We start from the raw sequence: 23,754 nt of genomic DNA, 5'->3' as shown, positions 1-23,754 counted from the left end.
GCGCTCCCTCGGGCTCTCCGCGCCGCCGCGGCGGGGCCGGCTGAGGGCGGGGCCGGCTGAGGGCGGGGCCGCGAGGCGGCACGAGCGCCGCGTGACGCCGGCAGCGCGCCCCGGTCACGTGCCGCGGTTTGTTGTTGCCCGGTCACGTGCCGCGGTCACGTGCGGCGGCGCTGCCCGCGGCGGGCGGGGGGGGGGGGGTGGGGTGGGGTGGGGTGCGGGGGGGGGGCCGGGCGCGAGGGGGGCGGCGGCTGCGGCGGCGCCAAGATGGCGGACGGGGACGCTGCGCCGCTCCGCCCGCGCGGCCCCGCCGGCCCCGGCAGCGACGGCGCCGAGCCCGCGGCCAAGCGGCACCGCCGCGGATCGGGGAGCGCCGCGCCCGCGCCGCGCCCCGACCGCGCCGCGGGGCCGCCGCCCGCGCCCGCCGCCGTGCCCGCGGAGCCGCCGGGGGAGGCGGCGGCCGCGGCCGCGGCGGCCGATGGCGGCCGGGCGGAGCGGGAGGACGGCGGCGAAGCGGCGGCGGCGCGGAGCGGCGCGGACGGCGGGGCCGGGCTGCGGGGCCTGCCCCGGGCGGAGCCGCCTCCGCGGCGGCACCAGGGGGAGGGCGCGGAGGCGGCGCCCGGCGAAGACGCGGCGGAGGCGGCCCCGGGCTGCGGGCGGGCGCAGTGTTCGAACGGGGCGGCCGCGGTGCCGGCCCCGCATCCCGGTGAGGACCGACCCCTCCCTTCTCCCCTCCCTCCCCTCCTGCGCGGCTCCCTCCTCCCCGCACAGCGCCGGCCCCGGGTGTCGCCCGGGGCGCCGCGGCCCCGGCCCCGCAGGCGGAGCGAACGGCGGTGCGCGGCGGCCGCGGCTCCGCCCGCCGGGGCAGCTCCGGGCCGGCCCCCGCGGGGCCTCCCGCGCCTTGCGCCGCGCGGGGACAGCGGCTCGGCTCTCGGCCCTGAAAACATTGACTCTGCTGTGTTGCTGGCAACAAGTTATTAAAAACGAAAAATTACAAGCCCGGTTTCCTTTTCACGATCTCTGCCGCGTTAATTATTTTATTTCTGATCCTTAGAAAGTTGCACTTAGGCTCAGGAGCAGCAGCCTTGACTAGTTCTTTAAAGAACTGCAAGTGACAGTCTTGGCTAAGGTTTCAGTGACTGCAGCACAAAACTAAGCTAGATCTCAGAGGATACGGGGCACAGTATCCTCTTTTTTTTCTATAAAGTTCTTTCAGATCATATTTGAAGTGTACTGGTGGGCAGCACCACTGTGATAGTACCTCACAGTACAAACTGATCCGGTTTGGGTTGTATTTTGTTTGAGTTGTTAATTTTGGCTTTTTTTTTTTTTTTTTAAAGCAGTGTTTTGGAAAGATTTATTAAAATGTATCAGACACTGCATTCTGCCAGTACAGTCTTTACATTTTATCCTGGAATGCCGTTAAAGATACTTTAACTGTGTAGTAAAGTTCTACAGAAACTTTCTGTCTGTGCAAAAGCAGTCCAAAAGGAACAGGTATAGAATAAACCTGGAAAGGCTCAGTATTTAAAAATTGCGTTGGAACAGCTCAGAGCAAAGCCAGTGATCTCTTACCAGTGCCTTACACGAAGCCTTTTGCTCAGGTCCCTCCGAGCCTCAGGCGTGTTTTGCTTCGTTCTGGCCGGCATTACCCCCTCTGGTCCTTTGAGGAATACTCGGGGAGTGTTACAGTTCAAACTGTTACTTTATCCTTCCTGTATCTGTCACTGTTTCCTAAACCCCAGGCACGGTGGCCTGTGCCTGAGGAGCCTTTCACAATGTAAGCTTTGCTTCTTGATACAGAAGCCATAAAGGTCGCTCAAGTTCAACTTGCACCTCGCAGTTACTGATGTGTACTAATGCACGTTTTCCTTCTCCAAAATTCTCAAGATGTTCACTGACTTCATGCATAATGAGATGGAACTGAAATGCTGTAAATAAATAGATTAATAGGAAATGGTAATGTCCATGAGCACCTGTGGCCTCAGAAGAACAAGACAGCAAGAACCAACAACAAATTTCTGCCATTGATCTCTTTCTTTTCTAATCAAAAATAAATTTATGCCAACAAGGAGAAGGACAACACAACCTCTGAATAAAAAGTGATGGTGTTTTGTGGTGTTCTTTATTTGAGAATCAAGTGGAATAGCAGCTGAAACAGTGCAGGGGGTTCTTCAGTTCTTCGGACAAGAGACTGAGACCTATGTCAGTGATTCTTTGCTTTACAGAGCACGACTGAAATTTGTTCTTTGTTCATATCTTAGATTTTCAACAAATGAAGCTACAGGTGCTGAGGCTATTTCTAATAAAGCCGGTAAAAAAGGTTGAGTAGACTTAAGTTCTAATGAGCTGCTCAGGTTGGAATTTAGATTTCCCCTTCAGGGTGAGCTCAGTAACACAAGTGCCTTGTCCTGCCCTGGGCTCACTCATCAAGGCCTGAGATGGAGTTAGATTGAGTTACTCTGGCTTAAGGCCACGGGCTGAGCTGAGCACTCTGAGCAGGGCCAAATGGATGAGAGAAACTCAGTGAAGGTGCTACAGGGGAGTATGTTCTGCATCACAACTGAAGTATCATAAATTGTGCATGTGGTCAGCAATACAGCTGAGCTGCAGGGTAACACCCTCACCAGATCCAGTGAATTTCTTGTAGCAAATGTGCATTTGTGGGTTTCTTTCAAAATGCTGTTGAAATGCTCTTAAAACCTAGTCAAAGATCTGTCTGCAATGGTGACAGGTTTTCATTTTACCCAGTTTTTTAATGAGCTGAATGCAGTGGGAATTGTAAGGGAAAGACATTTTCAATTATACTTTTAAAACATATGGATTTTTCTATGGTGAAATATCCATAATGCCCAACACTTCAGAGAATGAGATTTCACCAAGGTCAGCATCCAGTCCCCTGAAGCCCAGCACTGAGGTGGCAAACCCTGCAGTAAATCTACCAACATCTCAGAAGTATATCTCTAAATGTGAAGAAAAATAGACATTTTCTGTGCCCAAGTGACAAAACTTCCGATTGAGCCTGTGATTTTTGTTTTTGTGATCTGTTTGAAGCTACACTGTGCCCTTGGGCTGGAGTGTAACCCCTTGGTCATGCTGTCTTGCAGATAACTTCCTCCTCAGTGATGAAATCATAGCCAATGGCTTTCACTCCTGTGACAGTGATGAAGAAGACAGAGCCTCACATGCAAGTTCCAGTGACTGGACCCCAAGACCACGTATAGGTAGAAGCCTGGAGCGTGTTCTCGGATGCTCTTTGCCTTTGAACAGTCACTTAATCCTCCTCAGTATTCAAATTATTTTTCCTGTTGCAAAAGTATTGGCAATTAGTGCTTCTGAACAGCTTAGAGGTGTTGACTGTATTCTGTATGTTATTTAAGGAGTTTAAAAATGAACCCCTTGAAACTTGCTGTATTTTGATTAAAATTGTCAATGTCTTATTTTTTTCTTGAACAGAAATCCTGCCACAATCCCTAATAAAAGCATACACACAGGTTCACTAAATTAAACTAATTTATGGCATATTTCTGTAGCTTGCCTACTTAGTATTAATTCTTTAAGGGACAAGAAGATGATCCCTGTATGATTTTAGGACAGTGAGCCCTCATCTCGAGTGTTTCTGGAAAGATTGATTTAATGGCTTGAGGAAGTAATGTCTGAAATAATTCGTGTTAGATGACCAAAAAAACCAACAAAAATCCATGGATTTCTGGTCTCTATGTGTCTCTTTAGAGTGATGGTTTACAATACCACTGGAAGGTATATGTATATTTGTTGTTTGTTTGTTTTCAGCTTATTCCTGTAAATACTAAATGTTGGAAAAGTACAGATGGAGACACATTGTGAAAATCCTGTTGCACCTCTAAAAGAGGTTAAGTTTGCTGTGAACTGGGATTTTTACTTGACTGACTTTCTATGAAATCCTTCGTGGGTTAACATAAAATAATGATAAGTAAATAAAATGCCCAGCTCTCACTTCAGAATTTAGACCAAAATATAGGGGGTTTGATGAATGGAGCATTAAATAGGATTCATGAAACTGTACTAGTAAGCATGAATAAATGGAACAGTAACCATGATCATCTGCAGTACCTGACTCTGTTTTAAATATCTGTATTTTTAAATTTTCTTAGGTCCCTACACTTTTGTCCAGCAGCATCTCATGTTAGGCACAGACCCACGGACGATTCTGAAGGACCTGCTACCAGAAACGATCCCCCCACCTGAACTGGATGACATGACTCTGTGGCAAATCGTGATAAACATCCTTTCAGAGCCACCAAAAAGAAAGAAGAGGAAAGATATCAACACCATTGATGATGCTGTGAAACTTTTGCAGGAGTGCAAGAAGATCATGGTCTTGACTGGAGCTGGGGTAGGTATTGCTGCAAGGACGGTGTGAAAACGTGGAGCCAGGTTGGTTCAGTACTTCAGTACAGCTTGCAGGGATGGGAGCAAGAGGTAGCAAACCCTGCAGTAAATCTACCAACAGCTGTGGGGGGAAGAGTCCAGTCCACTGCAAGGACTGCAGCTTCCATTGGAAATGACACCATCTCTCTTCTCAGAACAAAATATTCTTAAGACATAGAAACTTGTAAACAGCTGCTCCCATGCAAAACAGTTTTGGAATAAGAACACATTACCTGTCCAGAACTTTTTCTATCCTACTCTTTTGTTTTAAAACAAAATTGCAGTGGATCTCTTAAAATCCCAGCTGGAGTTTGAGGGACTAGAAGAATAGGATTTGAAAGGAGTTGTGGGGGGGAGATGAGGAGGATGATCATAAGGACAGTTTGATCAGATTCCAGCAGACTGAATGTTACTTTCAGCACGTGGTGCTCTGTGGTGGTGATAAAGCCACTCACTGTTTGACTAAAGAACATTTCTGAAGTGCTGCACATTTGCAGCTCTGTACCTGTGCACCAGATCATTTCTTGCTTCTGTTGTTCACACACAGATGGTGTGATACGCTTCAGAGCAGATGAGTAATTCAAATCAGCTTTCAGAAGAGCACTGCTACTCCCTATCTTGCTCTTTCCATACTTGCATACACCTGTTTCTCCTCCTCTTTCCATGCTATTTTGGGGTAGTCTGAGACAATGATTTCAGTCCTTATTGACTACTACAATGCTTTGATAAGCAATGTTTATCAATAAACAACTTTTATCAAAAGGGGTTTATTCTTCAGAAGTAAGAATATATTTTTTTAAAGAAAGACTATTCTGTTAGTCTGTTAGCATGTAAAAAAAAAATTAAAATATCAACCAGCATATCTAAGCCTGAGTTGGCAGATCAGTGAACAATTAATAATTAAATTTAATGCAATAATGCTCTAAATTTTTGTTCACATCTTACAAAACTTCCAGCGGTAAAAGCAAGTTCTGGTATCCTGTTACTACCTGTGCAGACTGTACTAAAGGGTTTTTTGTCCTCTTGTCAAATTTTGTTTCTGTGCTGTTTCTCCTGGTTCTGATTTGGGAATTGTTATATTGGACCAAAAAAAAAAAAAAAAAGAAAAAAACAAAAAAAAGGAAAAGAAAAAGAAAAATAAATACAGAGAACCCAGGCTGGTTTGGTTTTGTTCTTAATGTTTCTGAGCACTGGGCATACAGAAATGTGGTTTCCCAGAACAAGACTTTATAGTCCAATATGTAGTTTCACTTATTTCAGATTGCAAAAATATATTTCAGGTGTCAGTGTCTTGTGGAATACCTGACTTTAGATCCAGAGATGGCATCTATGCACGCCTTGCTGTAGACTTCCCAGACCTTCCAGATCCTCAAGCAATGTTTGATATAGAATATTTCAGAAAGGATCCCAGGCCGTTTTTTAAGTTTGCAAAGGTATGGTTTTCCAACAGTTCTTGTCTTGGTCAGTAAAAACAGATGACAATATTAAAATGCATAACTCAGTTAAAAACTAGAAACTCTTCAGCAACATTCCCTTTCTTTTTAAAGCTTATTTTACTGTTCCTGTTGTAAGTTCATGATATAAACAACAATTTCAGATGGTTGAAAAAAAATCTCAGTGATACTAAACAGTATCAAAAGCAGCGATTATGTCTCTTAGACAAAGAAGGAATTGTAGAAACTAGACATATGGAGAAACAAAAAAAAAAAAAAAAAAAAAAACAACCAAACCCCAATTGCCCAATTGCATTTAGTCTTCAATTTCCTTGGGACCAGAAAAAAAAAAAAAAAAAAAAGAAACCCAAGATACAAGAATTTCTACAGGACCAGTAAGGACTTGTGAAAACCAATCACCACTGGTTGTGCTCATTCTGTCTTCCATTTGCTGCTCACAATTCATACTACTGGTCTGTCCTATTACAAAGACTGGAAAAGAAAACCCAATGCATTCTTTTTCTGCTTGGCTTTCTCTGAAAGCCTCCTATCCAGATACTAACAAATTTTGATACTTATTTGTATACTCGGTTCCTTTGGGTTTTAATATTAAAAAAACACCCCCCCCACCCAAACAAAAACCCACCCCGAACCAAAAAACACCACAGCAAGCAAAAAAATCAACTTACTTGAAACCTGTCTACACACAGGTTTTACCAGAAAAGTCCAAATCAAATTTAGCTGATACTTTTCTACTTTTTCACTCCTCCTCCTCCTCCTTTTCTGTCCCTCAGAATACATGTTTCTAGTAACAAATATTGAGGTCACTTGACACTTAACAAAGGAGAGAAAGCTTTCCTATTTCATCATTCTCAAAACCAGAAGAAGATCTAAACATTGCTTTTTTGCTGTGTAGAACCAAAATCCCAGCTTGCACGGAGCAGCTCCTCCTGCCATGCTGAGGAGCTGAGCAATGGGAAAAGGAGTTGAATGCCAGGGCAGTGGCAAAGGGCACAGGGAGGGACCAGGGTAAGGGGCTCTGGGGTGGCTGGGGACAGTGCCCAGCTCAGGGGAAGGCTCTGTATCCACTTCCACTGTCTAATGTGCTTCTGAATTCCCTAGGAAATCTACCCGGGACAGTTCCAGCCATCTCTCTGTCACAGGTTCATCGCTTCGATGGATAAAGAAGGAAAACTCCTTCGCAACTATACTCAGAACATAGACACACTGGAACAGGTTGCAGGAATCCAAAGGATAATACAGTGTCATGGTTAGTGGGTTTAGTTTCACTTATTTTCCCTGTGGGAGGTCTTACTGGTGCATGTGACAAGGTAATCGCTGTTGGAATTAAACTTTCTTTCCTTGAATTCTTGTCTCTTGCCAACGAATATTCTGATTATTAAATGTTGAAATTTTGTTTTAGACAGCTTACATTTAAATGAGAAGTGTTTCAAGTAGAAATAACTCCTTTCAGGAATTGAGCTTGATGAAGGGTCTGTGTATCAGTGAAGATCCACACCCTGTTGGCACGAGCTTAGACTGTAACTTCTAAAATGCATTTGGTGCTTCTTAATCTGTGTGACAACATGGAAACCAGTCTTGCCATAGGTCCCTCTCACTGCCCATCAATGGAATGGGAGTCTCGGTGTTATCTGACTCTTTATTTTATATTACACTGGAATCTTAAAATATCCTGACACCTCAGTGACTCCACCTCAGGTATAAAACATGGAGGATTAATCACCAGTTCAGTTGAACTGAAGAACATCTTGTTGCACCTTCAGTGTCATACAGATTCTGTAATTATGAGGCCTAATTAAGTGGAATTGCTTTAATTGCTTGATACACTTTCCATTTCCAAGGACTTGCATATGTCAAGCTGAAAGTCCAAGGATTAATTTTCAAGAAAAGAATTCAGAAAAATAGTTCTTAAATGCATGTTTGGATCATTTAGTAAACTTCAGACACATAAATCGTCTAAAAGCAGCGCTGGCATGTTTGTAAGGCCCATCCAACTAATTGCACCTTTGCCAGGGGCCAAACTCATGTGGTTTCCATACCTACAAAGCTTAGCTCAGTGCCAGATCCGTTTCCAACTTTCATTCTCCAGGCAGAGCAAGCACAGTGCTCTGAGTGGGGCCCAAGCAGCACACAGCAGCATCTGCCAGTCAGCTCCCCAGCCCCAGTGCTGGTTTCTCTCTGTGCTTAGTGTGCCACACGTTTTCTTTTGGTTGGCGTTTCACCTGAGGCATTTGTCACAAACCTCGTACGTGGCTGGGTTTTTGCACATCACTGCTGTGCTCAAGCTCCCCATTTTTCCAGTTGCACACTGCAGGGATGAGATCATAGGCAATCTTTAGTGTATGTCCTGTATAAGGTGATTCTGAACGAAACAGATTCTTTAAAAGCATGTGCACTTGGAGATTTTGAGGCCTTTGGAAATTAGCAAAGGTTGTTTTGAGCCCATCAAGCTTTATCTGACCTACAGCTGCTGCTCTTTAACAAATGGTTGTTTCCTAAAGATGATGTCTGAAGAGAAACCAAAACTCTTCTGTGGGGCACAGAATAAATACACTGCTGTATTTATTCTACATTTTCCTGTGGCTGGGGCAATGGCAAGTTAATAATGAGCAGTTAACAAAGAACCTTGCAGTGATTTGGGGAGTTCTTATGTGAACCTTCAGATCCATCTGTCACTGCAGACCTACAGTGCAGTTCCTCCTATGAAAACTGTGGTGTCTGAGATGCCTTCTGCTGTATTTAAAATGGCTCTTGCATTCAACCAGTGCATCTGGAATTAGATTGTATTCCTTGCTGGAGCTGAGTGAGCAGAGGCTATAGCCTGCTGGCTGGGAATGGCTCGTGCATGGGCACCAAACTTCTGCTGGTGAAAAATAATTCACAGAACAGAGTTGCAGAGAAGCAGCAGCAGATGCCTCTGAGTTGGGTCTGCGAGCCTGACAGACGTGACCCTGTATGAAGCTCTGAATTATTATTATCAGCTAATTAAAGTGAGCAAAGAACTGTCATACCTCCCATAGTCCTTGGAATCCCTCATACCGGGGGAGCTGCAGTGCTGAGCAAGCTTTCAGAAGCTGTGCAGTTTGCAGGCCTGCAGTGATCAGCAGAGCTGAGCTGCCAGTTGCTCATAAATGACCTGCTCCAGGTTTTTCTGTGCTTTCACTCTTTGTCTTACCCAGATACAATACCCTGAAAGCATATTGTCTTTATAATGCATTTTCTTAGTTATTCTGTGCTACAGTGTGTGGAGTTGCTGTGGGTTCCTGTGCTGCTGATGCTGTTTGCAGCACCACTGCTGTGTAGTGAGAAGGGCAGTTTCTGTTCTCTGCTCCTTGTCTGTGCTTGCACAGGTCAGGGGAATGAGAGGACACAGGATTGTTTGTGTTGACATGCACGTGGTACATGGCTACTCCTACAACAAGATTTCTGCTCACTAACACCTAGAAGAACGATAACTTCTAGTATTACAAGGATCTCCTCTTAATTTTACATTACCTTTTTTAATGCTTGATTTCTGTAACACTGCAACATAACAGCCTTTTTGTCAAAACAGCTTGGGCATAAGACCAAATCTGAATGACTTCAAATCCTGATGCTACCATACGGGTTTTTCCCTCAGGTTCCTTTGCAACAGCTTCCTGCCTGATCTGTAAATACAAAGTTGATTGTGAAGTTGTTCGAGGAGATATTTTCAATCAGGTAAAAAATATACTTTAACTCACTGCAGCTTTCTAATAAGTAATTCTCTCAAAAACACCCCAAACCAAACCCTGAACCCCCACATTAGGATTGCTTACAAGATCTGCTTTTAAAAGCCTCTATATCTCTGCATGCGTTTCATAAAAGTGCCCCTCTGTATTTTAGTATTTCCTCTGGTATTTAAAGTATACTCAAATACCATGCTCAAAAATTAGGTAATGGCAAAAATCCGAACAAAACCTTAAGAGTCCATTTTTAATGGCTCCTCTGATAAAAAATAGGGGTTAAATGGTAAGCAGAAGGTTAGATTTATACCTGGTTTGTGTTGATCTGAATTTAGAGTCACACTGAGAAATCATTCTTAGCCTTTTATAACATTGACTGCTCTTTGAGCATTTGCCTGTATTAAAAATGTGTTTCAAATGCAGCTGATCCATGGAGAAATTGCTAACCACAGTGCAGGCTAGGGCAAGGATCAAATGGGATGTTGGTGTTCCTAGGACTGCTGAACTATTCCATGTTCCAAACTCCCCATGTCTGGCTGAAAAGTGACCCAGGACCAAGGCAGGAGTTGGTTCTGCTCTGTCAGAGCAGATGAACCTTTGACTTGGAGACCCTCTCTGCCTTTGCTCCTCTTCCCCTTCTTTTGAAGGAACAGAGGTGATGATTCTGTGATCAAAAAGGTCTTGTTTATGCAAATGAAAGGGGACTCCTTCTGCAGGCTCATTGTTTTTTTTTGATAAATGCCTCAGAGTCCACAGTTGCGAGAGAGTCCACAGATGAGAATCATGGAAGGGATGAGAATCATGGAAGGGATGTAAATCCTTTAGGCGTTACATTTGAAATGGAATTCAGTGAAAGCCTTGCAGAAGAGATGTTTGAGTTAAAGCTTTAAGAAACGTGAATCTCATAAGCCTGAAGCCTTGTAACACTGAATTACTGAATGTGAAATTTGGTTTACTCTGCTATTAAGAATAATATTTTTAAGAACATCCTAAAGATATTTTTTGCTCCTTTACCTCCAGAGCCAGCTGGCTGGAGTTATATTTTCTCTTTCTAATATATAAAGTTTTGAAGGAAAAGTTCAAGACTCATTCTAGCCATCTGCTCCTTTTTGGGGAATCCTTTAGTTGGTTTCCCTTGACTGTGGGATTATTGGGTGCTTTCTTGCTTGGGTGCAGGGTGAAGGTTTCCACCACACCAGTTAATAGCTCTTGTGCCAAATTGCTTCTTATCCCACAAGGCACCTATCCCATAAGGTTTTTCTTTGTTCAAACACTTTAATTTTTGGGAAACATCATTTGACACTAGAAGAAGGCCGCCTACTTGTGATATTTTCTAATTTGGAGAGTATTGTCTCCTGTCCCACTGCAGGCATCCATAAAAATTAATTCTTTCATTTAAACTTTCGACATGCTATATTATTTTTTCTGCAGCTGTTCTCTGTATAGTAGGGACTTGTTATGCATTTAAATGTCATTTTTCAGGTATTTTTCTATTCCAATAGGTAATACACATATTTTTACAGCTCTAATTTGTAGCTTGTGATGGTTTCTATATGATTGCAGCTCCTTGGATTTATTGTCAAGTTTTATATTTTAACACTACAGCTGAAAAGACTTGAACTGTTAGAAGGAATTTGCTCAGTATTGTCTGTAGATCTATCACTCACCTTCTTGCTTTTATTCTCTCTTAAAAAGTCTTTGAATAGGAAAGAGTTGAAAGAGATCCCAAAGATCAGAAAACCCCCTGGCTCAGGAGAAAAGGGAATCTACTTCTCCACAAACCTAACTAGTTACCACTTTGGTTAGTGAAGCAGGATTCTCCTCTATTTCTGGAGGAATTAGAAGAGTTTAAAATGGAGACCAAGCAAGTTCTGGCCTCTGTTCTTGTCCTGTATGCTCTTAGCCAGCTGCCTGCCCTGTAGCTTTGTGAGCGTAACACATGTAACCTTTTGGAGGAGAGGAGAAACTGCAGGTAAAGCTCTACAAAAGACTCTTGGATTAGGATGGGGTTTGTATCAGCTCCTCAACTGGAACTGGACAGAGAAATCTCAGTTTTTGTTCTGATTAAACTATGAAAAATCTGTTCCTGTCAGTGGGAGGTGTGCTCAGTTGGTGTTGAGCACGACTGCTGGACTTTGGCTTGTGGTATAGACCTGCCTGGTTTCTCCCTCTTTATTCCTGCTGTAGCTTTATTTCCCTGAGCAGTTGCTGCAGGCAGCAGTAAGAAGTGTAGTTGCCTGTACATCCACAGAACAATGAAATGAGGAAATATCACTGAAACTTCCCTGTCTGTGTCAAAATAAGTGCCTGTGAGACATGGAAGTGTGAGTTTTTCAGAGGCCAGCGCTGCAGGGCAGTAACAGGGCTGTTGTGTGCAGGTGGTGCCCCGCTGTCCCCGCTGTCCCCCCGAGGAGCCGCTGGCCATCATGAAGCCGGACATTGTGTTCTTTGGGGAGAACCTGCCTGAGCAGTTCCACCGTGCCATGAAGTACGACAAAAATGAAGTGGATCTCCTCATTGTCATTGGGTCTTCACTCAAAGTAAGACCAGTAGCATTGATCCCAAGTAAGTGACTGTCTCTGGTAATACTTTCTTTTAAAAATTTGCATCAGAAGTGGAATTCTCGGTTAAGAAACTCCAGGCTCTTAGAAACACCTTTGGCTCAGTTCAGTGAGCACCACGTTTTGTAAGATGAAAGCTGCTTGCCTATGTAAAGCTGAAATGCAAAACTGAGAAAGTAACAAAGTGCTTTTTTCTAGGCTCCAGGTAAATCTCAAGATAATTAAATGATTATCTGGAAAACTACTCTCTTAAACCTGAATGCCTTCATTCTAAGATTCATTTCTCTCCGTGCTTGAGATATGCTTTAGAAAGGCTTGAAGGCTTTAGGAAGGAAGCATCTCAACAGCAGTATATTCCTCATGTGCACTTAAGTACCTAAAACAAATGTACAAAATCACCATAATTTGAAGAGATTATAGTACTAATTTTAATCTTTTTAATACTACTGTATTTTTAATATTACTGTAGCCAGTATTTCTGTGCATATGTTTCTCAGTGATTGAGGAATGCTTTTAACTGGAAAAAATGGGGGGAAAAACCCATCTAACCAGGCTACAGTAGGCATAGCAACTCCAGCCGCCGTTGTTAAATTTGGGACTGGCTTGCCTTCTCCTGACCTGGCTGCTTTTGTCTTGTTGCAAGTGAAGGCATGAAGAGAAGCCTGAGCTTTCTCAGTAGGTCCCTGCTGGAAGTAAAACCCAAGTGACTACGTTTGAATTCTCTTTTCTATCTATAGGTTCCATCCCCCATGAAGTGCCTCAGATCTTAATTAATAGGGAACCTTTGCCTCATCTACACTTTGACGTGGAGCTTCTCGGAGACTGTGATGTTATTATTAATGAATTGTGTCAGAGGTTGGGTAGTGAATACACAAAACTTTGCTACAACTCGGTAAAGCTTTCGGAAATCACAGAAAAGCCTCCACGGCCGCACAAGGAGCTCGAAGCGCTCTCGGCTGAGCTCCCGCCAACCCCTCTGAACATTTCAGAAGGCTCCAGTTCACCAGAAAGGATGAGCCCACCCAATACTGCGGTGGTGTCAGAACACCCACCTGAATGTAAGGTAGAAAACTGTGAGCCTGCCTCAGAAACTAAAGGGACCTGCTCAGAGGAGACGCTTCAGGACACACAGGTGTCGTCAGAAAACCCTGAAAATCCTGCTAGTGAGCTAATGAACTCTGAAACAATGAAGGAAAATGGATCTAACGATGGAGAAAATAAAGAAAAGAGTGAAATATTGAAGAAGTGTTGGGTAAACAGATCTGCAAAAGAACAGATAAGCAAAAGGCTGGATGGTAAGTGTTAATGCTTTTCAGTATTTTGCTTGCTTTTGGCTGATACGTTTATGCTAGACTTACTTTAAAGTAATAAATAAGTTACTCTTGAGGCAATCAGTGGGTTCTGGTGGCTATTTTTGTTCAGACAAGTGTCTACACATCTCTCATTGAACCATTTATTTATTTTGGAGAAGCCAGTAGGAAGTATTTTTTGTATTTCATAATAGGTTTTAAAATCAGTGATTACATCCTCACCTAAAAGATCAAAGTTTAGGAGGCTGAAGGTAGGTATCAAAAAATAAATCCCTTCGTAACATTTTCAAGTGCATTTTCAGAAAAGTTAGTTTGATCCTGAGGTGTTCAGGAGCTGGTCACAGTAGAGCATGATTTGGTATTGCAGTAGAGCTGGAAGACAAAGTAATGGCAGGACTTAACAATCTCACAGCTGGTGTGAGGCACATTTTTAAGGAAAGTTTAGACTTTCCAAGGAAGCCTGTGTGTAGTCCTATAACTGATGTAAGGAGTCAGGAATCAAAGTGCAATTTTCCAAAGGAAAGGCTGGGTTTAGACTTTTGTCTGATACTGCATGCAGGGGCTCCCGTTCTGTCACAGGTAGAGGAAGTCTACTTTGGAATGTGTTCCCATAAAACAGCTGCTGAACAACCAGCATAAATTATCTTTGGTATCATAGGGAGGGGGAGGAGGAGGAACACTGAGCTTTCTGGTGAAGCATTTCTTCTGTCCTTTGTAATAAATACACACACATGGGCAAAAATGCATTTTCATGACATCTGATTTGTCCGTTAAGAGTCACTGTTGAAAACAGATCTATGCAGGTACCTTCTAACCACAAGATCTTGCATTAGTCATTTACTTCAGCACGTCACTGACTGTTAAAATTCTGTTCCAGGTACTCAGTATCTGTTTTTGCCACCCAATCGCTATATCTTCCACGGTGCTGAGGTTTACTCGGATTCTGAAGACGATATCATATCTTCCAGCTCTTGTGGCAGCAGCAGTGAGAGCGGCTCGTGCCGCAGTCAGAGCTTAGATGTGGAGGATGAGAGTGAGATGGAGGAGTTTTACAATGGCATGGAGGATGAGGATGCTCCCGAGCGGGAAGAGGAGCCTGGATTCGGGGAGGATGGAGCTGAACAGGAGGAATTGGCAGCTGAGGAATCAGCTGAGACAAATGAAGCTGCAGGGACGGAACATCCGAGCAACGCGCTGTAAAGTGATCGCTGACTGGTTACAGGAACTTCCCACCAGCATTAGGAGCTTTGGCATGTCAGAATGAATGTTTACGTCTGAATTTAGAGCAACAAAACCATACGGATGTAGTGTTTATAAATACCTAAAACAGATTTTCATGCTTAGTTTTTTACCTTTTTCAATAAAAATCTATTACTGCGCACTCAACACTAACTCATCTTTTTTTTAAGGTACTAGGATTATCTAAGCAACTGTCACTATGTTCACTTTTAAGTTCATTTGTCTGATCAGGCATCCATGTATATAACGCATATTTTTGCTTAATAAATTTCAGCTTATATTATTTTTAAACAGTTTTGAAAAAGCCATTGGAATGTTAAACTAATATAAAGGGAACAGCTAATTTAGACCAAAGAATGGTATTTTCACACCTCTTGCTTTGTAACACTTTGGTTTATTTAAAATCTTCTTATGCTTCTGCTAAACCTTTCATTCACGCCTAGTCTGTCATTAAACACTGGCATTTTCTAAGACCTACTGTGGCAGCTAATTTTTTTTGCTTTAACAGTTCCTTTGTATGTTTGAGACATACTTAATTGCAAGCAGATAGCGAGATGGAAACAAGACAGCAGCACTTGAGGAACCCAATGGTTTTTAGATGGATCAAGAAGTGCTGTGAAAATGCTTAGGTTGCTGAGTGTATGACTTCCTGTGGACATGAAGCGCTGTTGACGTTGGCTCCTTAGCAGTTAGAATCCGGCATTTTAAACAGAAAGGATCCCCCCAGCCAGAGTTTGTCACGCTGTATCCAGCGGTCACATCTAGAGCAGCTTGCTTTATAAACAGCATTTGAGGAATGCTCCAGTGTGGAAGCAGAGTTGAGAAGCATGTTCCCCCCAGCGTGTGAGAAGGCGCAGAAATGAAGCTCCTCCTTTGTGCTCACTGATGCCCCAAGCCCGGGAGAGACTGACTCCAGTGGTGGGAGCCTCTGTTTACGCTGCCAAGGAGCTCCACGTGGATTAAGGACCTGCTGGCCTGAGGTCCTCACCGAGCTGGGAAACCTCCTCCCAGCTGCCAGCTCCACCCTGGACACAAAAGCAAAGCAGCTTCTCCCGCTCTGCCGTCTCAAGTGCTAGGCTGCCTTAAAACTGGATGTTGCAAATGTTCAAGTGCAGATTGTTTCCAAGCCTTTAGAACTATTTTGTACAATTGCACAGTGCAGTAGTCAGTGAAACAGCATTTTTCTATAAACCACTTTTTCAACATTGGCCCAAATGAACTCAACGATGTAGATTATTCATATACTTTGCTTTAATATTTATTACATTTTGGAAGATGTATAGTAGCTGTTCTTTGAACATAATACAACAGTTAATAAATATTTAAGAACAGCCTCCTGTATTCATCGGGAAATGTTGGCATGTTGTCTCATTGTCCAAATTTAACACAGCTCTTATTTGGCTACATTAAAGAATGCAATATGTTTAGTTTTCACTTGCATGTCACAATGTATTAGTTTGTGCTATAGGAGATATTTTAAATTGAAATACTTTGTTTTAAATTATTTTTACAGTGAGGATTGGTTTCTGCTCTTTTATATTGTATATAGTGTCTTTTATGTAATCTACTGGCATATGTTTTGTAGAAGACTGTTTAAAATGACTGGCTATCTTCCTGCAACTTTTGAAATACAAAACCAGTGTTTTATACTCGTACACTCTGTTCTAAAGTCTATTAAAATTGTCATTTGATTCCTGGTTTCCATTAATTTCTAGCTATACCTTACCAACTTACCAAAGATGCCCTATAAAGTGAAGGTATACCCTGGCTAATGGAAGGCATTACATACGAAATGGCTTTTTTCCACCTTCCCCTGGCAAAGCCTGAATGAAGCTGCCTTGAACTGTTTTGGGTTTATCCTGTGGCTCCCTGGGGGCTGCAGCAGTGCTGAGCACACCCCAGACAGCTTCCAGTGGCCCTCAAGGGCCAGGGCCCAGTTTAAGTAGCTTCCCACTGTGTAGCACCTTACTGTGTGGATGATTCCACTGTACTTCTGAACCACCACCTCTCAAATAGAAATTGGTTTGTATTGGAAGAAAAAAAAAAAAAAAAAAAAGAGGTGATAAAACTCACACGCTTGAGGCACAAAGTATTAAAAACAGTCTCAACGCACAAAGATGTCTTCCTGTCAATTACTTACTGCTCTGAACGACTTGAGAACATTTTTCCTTTTGAACAGAACAGCTGCACCTTCTTCTATACTTAGATGAAGAAGTTCTGCATTTTGTTCTTTCTTGTGTCTTTGACAATATTATTTGAACAGAAGAGAAACCCCAAACCTTGTCTTACTCCTCCATTTCACACACTGCCCTTTCCCCAGAGCAAGGATGTTGTCTTCCAAGAGTATTTAACACAGTGAAGAGGCACATGGTGGGCAGGAGGAAACATCTGCTATCACAGCTTTTTGTTATTCCAAAGTACTCAGCACCTTGCATGAAATCTGTCTGGAAGCATGGCAGAGCATGTCCAGGTCCAGCTGTAACCTGTACAATCCCAAAAGAGATCACTTATTGTGGCAATCACATATCCTGTGAACAGAGAGAGACACAGCTCTCCCAGGATTTTCCTGGCAAGCTGTGAGAAGCTGTGAGGAAGCTCAGAGAAAGAATTAAAACAATTATTATCTCAATCTCTGCACCTGGCAGGCAATCTCTGTCAAGCATGTTTACAAGAAGGAGTTGTCCCTTCTTGACCAATAGATAAGAGAAGATTCCTAAAGGCCAATCAGGTCTTAGGTCCACCATTGTTTCTATAAGAACTGTGGATTTCTAATAATAAAGTGCTCTTTCATGCCTTCTGATGATGGAGTCTCTGTATGACCTTTGTCCCTGATACCTCTTCGGTGACAACTTATTTTACTGATAATTTACAAAACTACCCTATGAAAGCATCTTAGCACTTAGTATTTATATTGAATAGATGCCCTGAAAAAAAAGCAAAGTACAAGCATTTGTTTGCCATTCCCCAGCCACCTTCCAGCCTATTCTGGTACATTAGATACAATAATGATCTTGCAAAAGTATTTAAAGAAGCACATATTTAAACATCTTCTCATAATTTCTTCTTAATTTTCTATGGATCTGGCTTGAATTCAGTACATTTTTAATTAGTGTTTCTGATTAAATATATCATATTTTTAAATGCATAACAATAAAGGGATAGACAACATCCAGTTAGGAGGGGCTACAGGAGCACAAAATTCTCATGAAACCAGCATCCAGAATCAAACTGAAAAAAGTGAGAAAAGGAAGACCCAGGGGAGTACCTCAAGCTTAGTAATCTTAATGCTTAAATACTGAACCAGCACAGTCAAATTGAAAAGCAGTTGCATTTATTTGCATGATAGACTTATTTATAAAGTGACTGGAGAATAAAACCCAGTGCAAAATGCCGAGTTTTGGGCAAAAACAACTGGCCATGTCTAGGTAACAATGGGTTCTAAGCTAGCTGTAAATCCTTGAGAAGTCATGGAGCTGTACCCGGAGTTACTCTTTGCTAGGCAGTTTCAAGAAGACACAGACTTGGGACTCAGTGGGAAAATAATAGTATTAATGATCCTAATAATGGTGCACCAAGGGAAAACAAGAGCCCAGGAAACCCCAGCCAGGCACACCAGAGCCTCCACCTGCCCTGCCTGGGGGATGGTGGAAGCAGGTACACCACCACAGGTCTTTAAAGGACTGTTCCTTACGGGACACAACCCCAAGTGCTCTCTGACCATGGCACTGTTATTTTTACTCTCACAGAGCAAGAGAAACTCCGTTTCCCTGCAAACCCCACTCCCATGTGCCCTGGAGTGACAGCCCAGGCTCCCTGCCAGCAGCTCCTGCACCAGGATCACCCAGGACAGAGCCCAGGACAAAGCAAACATGCACCAACTGCAAATTTAAGTTATTTTGAAAGCCACAAAGAAACACAAACTGAAAGTCCTTAGAAACAACCTCAAACTTCAAACTAAACCTCAAACTAAATCCCTTTTGGAGGGATTTAGTTGCTTGGCCATGGGTTTTTTAACTCTGGACAATTATTATTCACCACCCTTTCCAATGGCAGAGCCCTGCTCCCAAGTCCAAGCCTTGGCTGAGGGGGACCCTCCCTCCCCCCAGCAGGAGGGAGCCTACAGGGAGCCCTGGATCCTACAGAAGCTCCTAACACTGGGCCCCACAGAGACCACCCCAGTAATGCTGAATGCTAGAGAGAATTGGCCTTAGGCCCCGTGGAGCATCACTACCCTCCTGCTCCAGACTTTAAAACTGTGAGCATTCCCTTCTGGGCACTGACAGAGATCAGTGCAGGGCCTGACCTCTGCAGTAACACCTCAGCCTGCAGGGCTATTCCAGCTACTTCCTCATCTAAAGATACTGCTGGTCTTCCCTTACCTCAATTACCCTCCCCCTTTGCTTACTCCTGATGTCATACTGGCACCTCGTTAGGACACCCTGCCTCAGGCTCCTTAAGATGCTGCACCCCAGAGCCCTCAAACACTGCTGCTAGCAGGAGCACCCACAGAGCCTCTGTGCAGGATTAGGCCACAAAAAATTACCTTGGTCTTACCTTTGAAATTCTTCAAAGGCATGGCAGATACAATTCCCACTGGAAGTTGGTGTTCAGCTACAGTCTGCCAGCTGTTCCTTCTCCCAGACACGCTGCTGTATTTGCTCAAAAAAGGGAAGGAACCTTGACTTTTGCACTCTACTCAAACTGAGGTCTTTGTGTAACATTCATCTTTTGTTTCCTCATGGAATGAGGCACGTGGAGGGAAGCAGTGAGCACCTGCAGACATTCACTGCACAGGTGAGGATTCATGACCTGCTGGTAAGACCAGCCTGGAGCATTGCTGAGATAAAGGTCCCCACCAGCACTGTACACACCAACTACACTGAAGTTACTAACTTGGTACTTCCTATGTGGAAAGAGATTCCCAAACCTCATTTTCCTAATCTGAAACTGATGGGCCTTTGGCTGGAGAAAAATAATAATGCCAAGTGCTGTCCTAGCTAAATGTAAGGGGGCTCTGATGACACTCATGGCACCTGCCACACCTTATTTTGTCAAGTCAATAGTTCTGTTCAAACCCAGGGGACATGCAGGAACTCAGACTGCTCAAACCAGCAGGGCTGTAGATAAGGTATTTCAGCACAGTGTGCCTGATATTGCCAGTGTTCCCTCCCCCCCCCAGCTGCCTTGTGGTTAGAAGATAACACACCAACACATCTTTCTCATTCAACACTTCTTGCAGAATGGGCAGGCAAAGGTTTGCAGTTACAGAGTTTTACATTCTCACAGAAAGGAAGTCAGCGTAAGAGGTAGTAGCACAGAGAAAAATTACGTGTATAGGCACAAACTGGCTCCCTTCCCCAGGAAAATAAAAAAAGCTGAGGGCTCAGTCACACGGTCAGGGAACTCAAGTGTACAGAAATGATGGCTGGTGGAGTTCCTTCATTGATGAATTGTGCACACAGAGCAGGCAAACAGCCAAGGGCATTTCCTGGGGCTCTAAGGTGCTGTATCAATCTGGTGACAGCAGGTGACAGAAGATGCTCTACACCTTTCGAGGTCTAGCTAAGGTTTTTGAAGTCATTGCTCCAGACTTGACCAACACAAACACAACAGTAGACTGAAGGACCAGAACAGCAGGCTGATAATTAGTGCACCCAAAGCCCACTCAGACCCAGCAAGTTAAAAATATTCACTTGGTCAGCAATGGGATCCTAGCACTAGTCAGGAGAAACAAATCTTTTGGTTTTCCTCTTCTATCTTCTCCCCTTCAAAAGCTGAGTAAGGCAATTCCTCACACTATATACACGTACACAGATCTGGTTGCACACAGAAAATCAACACAGCCATTCTTGAGGGGTTCAACTCTCTACCAGTGCTGAAAACTGTACTATTAAATGAAAGCTTTTATCTACATTTATCTTAACTGCAGAACCTCGTGTGCCTTTAAGGAGCTCTCTTTAAGAGCGATTTACATTTGATTACATTAAGCTTCATTTATTATCAAGGTTATTGCAGCAGAGAGCAGTGCAATGAATTAAAACCCTTTTCAGAGTAGTTTATAAGCATTCTTAAAGGGCTTGAAGCTCTATGATCAGTAACAACCTCATCAACAGCAACTCCCACAAAGTGCTAAAGAAGACAAATCATGATGCTTAAGCAGGGCTCACTGCTTTAACAGTTCTACAATGTGTTCTTACCTTTGCCCTGGAAAATGAGGGACAAACATCTGCTGTAGCTGTAGTTCAAAAGGTCTGGGTAGCTTTGCCATGCCAATTCAGTCTTCATCTCTGTACTAACGTGACAGGCACAATAAATCCAGTCCATGACTGCACTGCTCTGGCAATAGCAAGTCTCCTTTCAGTACTCATGATGACAAGTCTGACATGCAACTGATCTCCTCCAGTGAGAATTCTTAATCTTTATTAAATGCTAATTTAATTACCAAATAAAATACTTTAAAAATTAATTATTGCTAAAGCTCACACTGAAGCCCAAACTACTGTCATTCCCCGGTTTGCATTACCCTTTTAAGCAGTGGTACCCAAGGTTTCCAGAGTAACTGAAGGTTTGAGGCAAAGCAAAGCTCTAGGCTTTCTTCACTAACATCATGGCTATTTCAGCTACACATAAAATGGGCTTTTTGCTCCCTCTCTTACATGCTGCACAGCATCAAATATTGTATGCAAAATGATCCTTGATGCAAGCAAGAGAAAACACTTCCCGCTGCCCAGCTCCTCTGGGCACAGCTTCAGCAGAGCTGCTTCCCAGGGCTGCTGTGACTGTCAAGTGAACTAAGGGCAACACAAGCACTGCAGAAAGCCTTGAACTGCCTGACACAAGCGATGCCACGACTATTAATTGCTCTGGTATCACACAGAAGTCCTTTACCTTGTTCCAGACAACTGTTTCAACTGGACACTGCCTCCCTGCAAAGAGTGAACTAACAGCTGTAAGATAATCAGGAGCATTTAGCACTGTAGAACCCAACTCCATTTCCTGCAGAAGTGAGTAAAACCAAGGCCAGAGCTGCAGGGAATTCCCAGGTGAACGCTGCCCTGAGGAAAAGTGGCTCTAGCCCTGCTCTGCCAGCGGGCTCTTAAGGTGATCTTAAGCCAACCATTCCAGCACCACCACCCTCCTCCCAAAGTCATGTCCACTCGTGTTCCAAGAGAGTAAGAAGTGTGTCTGCCTCATGCTGGAGAAACTTCTGCAGCAACATGAAGCACCTGCCACAGCAAGAACTGCACATCAATCATGAAGGATCTCTATGATGTTTAGTGCATCCTAAACTGGGCACCAAAAATGGGCAAGTGAATTACAGCTTGGATTCTGCCTCTGAGCCCTCATCTACAGATTGAGATTCTTTAGTCATCCTTCAGGTTAATAGTGACATTGACTAAAAATCCAATACAGCAAAAACCAGGGAATATCTCACAGGGAAATGAAACACATCTATGTACCACTGGATTTGCATGATATGCACTAAATCACACTTCATGTGCACAACTGCTCATAAAGCCCCTCTTGTACAGTAAACACCAACTGTGTGCATCAAATGAAACAAGACTCCTGTGGGAAAAAAAACCCAGCACTTGGACATGCAATAGTACACAAGGGAGAATGGAAGAAGATAATTTTACATTAGCCGCTTCCTAATTTTTGAATATCTACCTTTGCAATCTTGGTGTTTCATAATTAAAAATGGTGTTTTAGTATTACCTGGTAAAATGACTGCATAATACCTTCCCCCCCCACCCTTTTTTCTTTTCTCCTTTTCTTTCTTCCATGTACAATAAGACTAAGTTGCTTTAGTATTTGTTGGTTTCTTGTTTTCCACAAGAGGGAGGATTTCCAAGGCAGGTAACAAATGTTGGAAAAGATGGAATATGGGCTGCACACAAAGAAATTACTAAGAGATTACACTGTGTGAGAAAGCTGTAAAAACAGTGTTAAAGAAAAAGACTGATTTTTAACTGTACTGACCTTTCTTTTGTATTATATCAATATGTCCTGCCAGCACAGAAACTTGGTGTTATGTAGTTCATTGCAATGACTGCATTTCCCTGCTTTTCCTAGTCGTACTCTCCAATTTAATGCACTGGAAGTTGCTCTCCACTTGAAGAACTCTGCTTGCTGCAAGCATCCGTACACATCAACCAACAAAGGTTTTCATTCAAGTCTTTTATTATAGCTTGAATTTTTTTTCACTGCATTTAAAAATCTAAAAAAAATAAATATTTGTTTCACAGCTGCAAGTCACATATGCATTAACACCACAAAATCTGGAATTTAACCAGAGAATGAAAAGTCAAATCCGAAAGTGTCCAGCTAAGCACAATCGTCTCAGGGCAATTATACTAAAAATAAAATCTTAAGAAAAAGGGAGAGGGGTGTTAAAGGTTATTTCAAATGCATTTATCTGGAAAAAAGTGAAAATTCTATTAGAAACCATAAACTACGCTTTCAGCATTTAAAAATAAACGTTTAACCTCTTGACAGCAACAACTGGCTGGTGCATCTTTTTCTTTTAAGCTGTATTCTCGACACATGACTGCAGAGGTTTCAAAACATAAATTAACCTCTTTTATAATTGTGTCCACTTAATTACAGAATCAGTCCTTAAAAATAAAACAGTGTCTTAAGTCAGCTTGTCCATCCACATGTTAAAAATGCCATTGGATGCGGTTTTGTATCGGCACTAAGTGACTGCTTCATGGATTGTACACTGTGAAGATGAATGTCTCTTGAACAATCACTTTCATTATTAAGGTTCTTAAAACAAACCAGAAAAATAGATATCTTCAGAAATCAGAGTAATCACTTTTTTGTTAAAAGCCATAAAATAAGCTCATATTCAATTACAAGCAATAGAAACCATACTGGTATCGGAACAGAACTATTTTATCACAAAAATTTATTATTTACAAAATGAAAAGTTACCAAGTGAATTTATCAGGGAAGAAGTTAAATGTTCTTACTAAGTGATTTGAAAAATTGAAGCAAGTCTCTCATGCACTCACACGCCAAATTGTTTGCATAAGGTGAAATGTTAATTCTTGTTAGTGAAACTTGACTCCCA

General features: G+C 42.9%; 1 protein-coding gene across 2 annotated transcripts; it reads left to right on the top strand.

The window, feature by feature from the left end:
• Positions 1-264: 264 nt before the first annotated feature.
• Positions 265-16,366, top strand: SIRT1 (sirtuin 1). Of its 2 annotated transcripts, XM_053983395.1 has the most exons (9): positions 265-703; positions 3,105-3,221; positions 4,131-4,372; positions 5,688-5,840; positions 6,963-7,110; positions 9,481-9,560; positions 11,944-12,130; positions 12,864-13,421; positions 14,314-16,366. In XM_053983395.1, exons 1-9 carry the CDS (start codon positions 265-267, stop codon positions 14,634-14,636), a joined length of 2,247 nt encoding a protein of 748 aa, XP_053839370.1. In that variant the 3' UTR covers positions 14,637-16,366. The 2 variants fall into 2 exon arrangements, with proteins under 2 accessions (XP_053839370.1, XP_053839371.1); XM_053983396.1 differs by lacking the exons at positions 265-703; positions 3,105-3,221 and having other exon boundaries at positions 4,348-4,372; positions 5,668-5,840.
• Positions 16,367-23,754: the final 7,388 nt, after the last annotated feature.

Source organism: Vidua macroura, chromosome 8, assembly GCF_024509145.1.
Source record: "Vidua macroura isolate BioBank_ID:100142 chromosome 8, ASM2450914v1, whole genome shotgun sequence".
Classification (NCBI taxonomy): Eukaryota; Metazoa; Chordata; class Aves; order Passeriformes; family Viduidae; genus Vidua; species Vidua macroura.
Note: the sequence above shows the minus strand (reverse complement) of the source record. Positions and strands in the feature narration are given on the sequence as shown.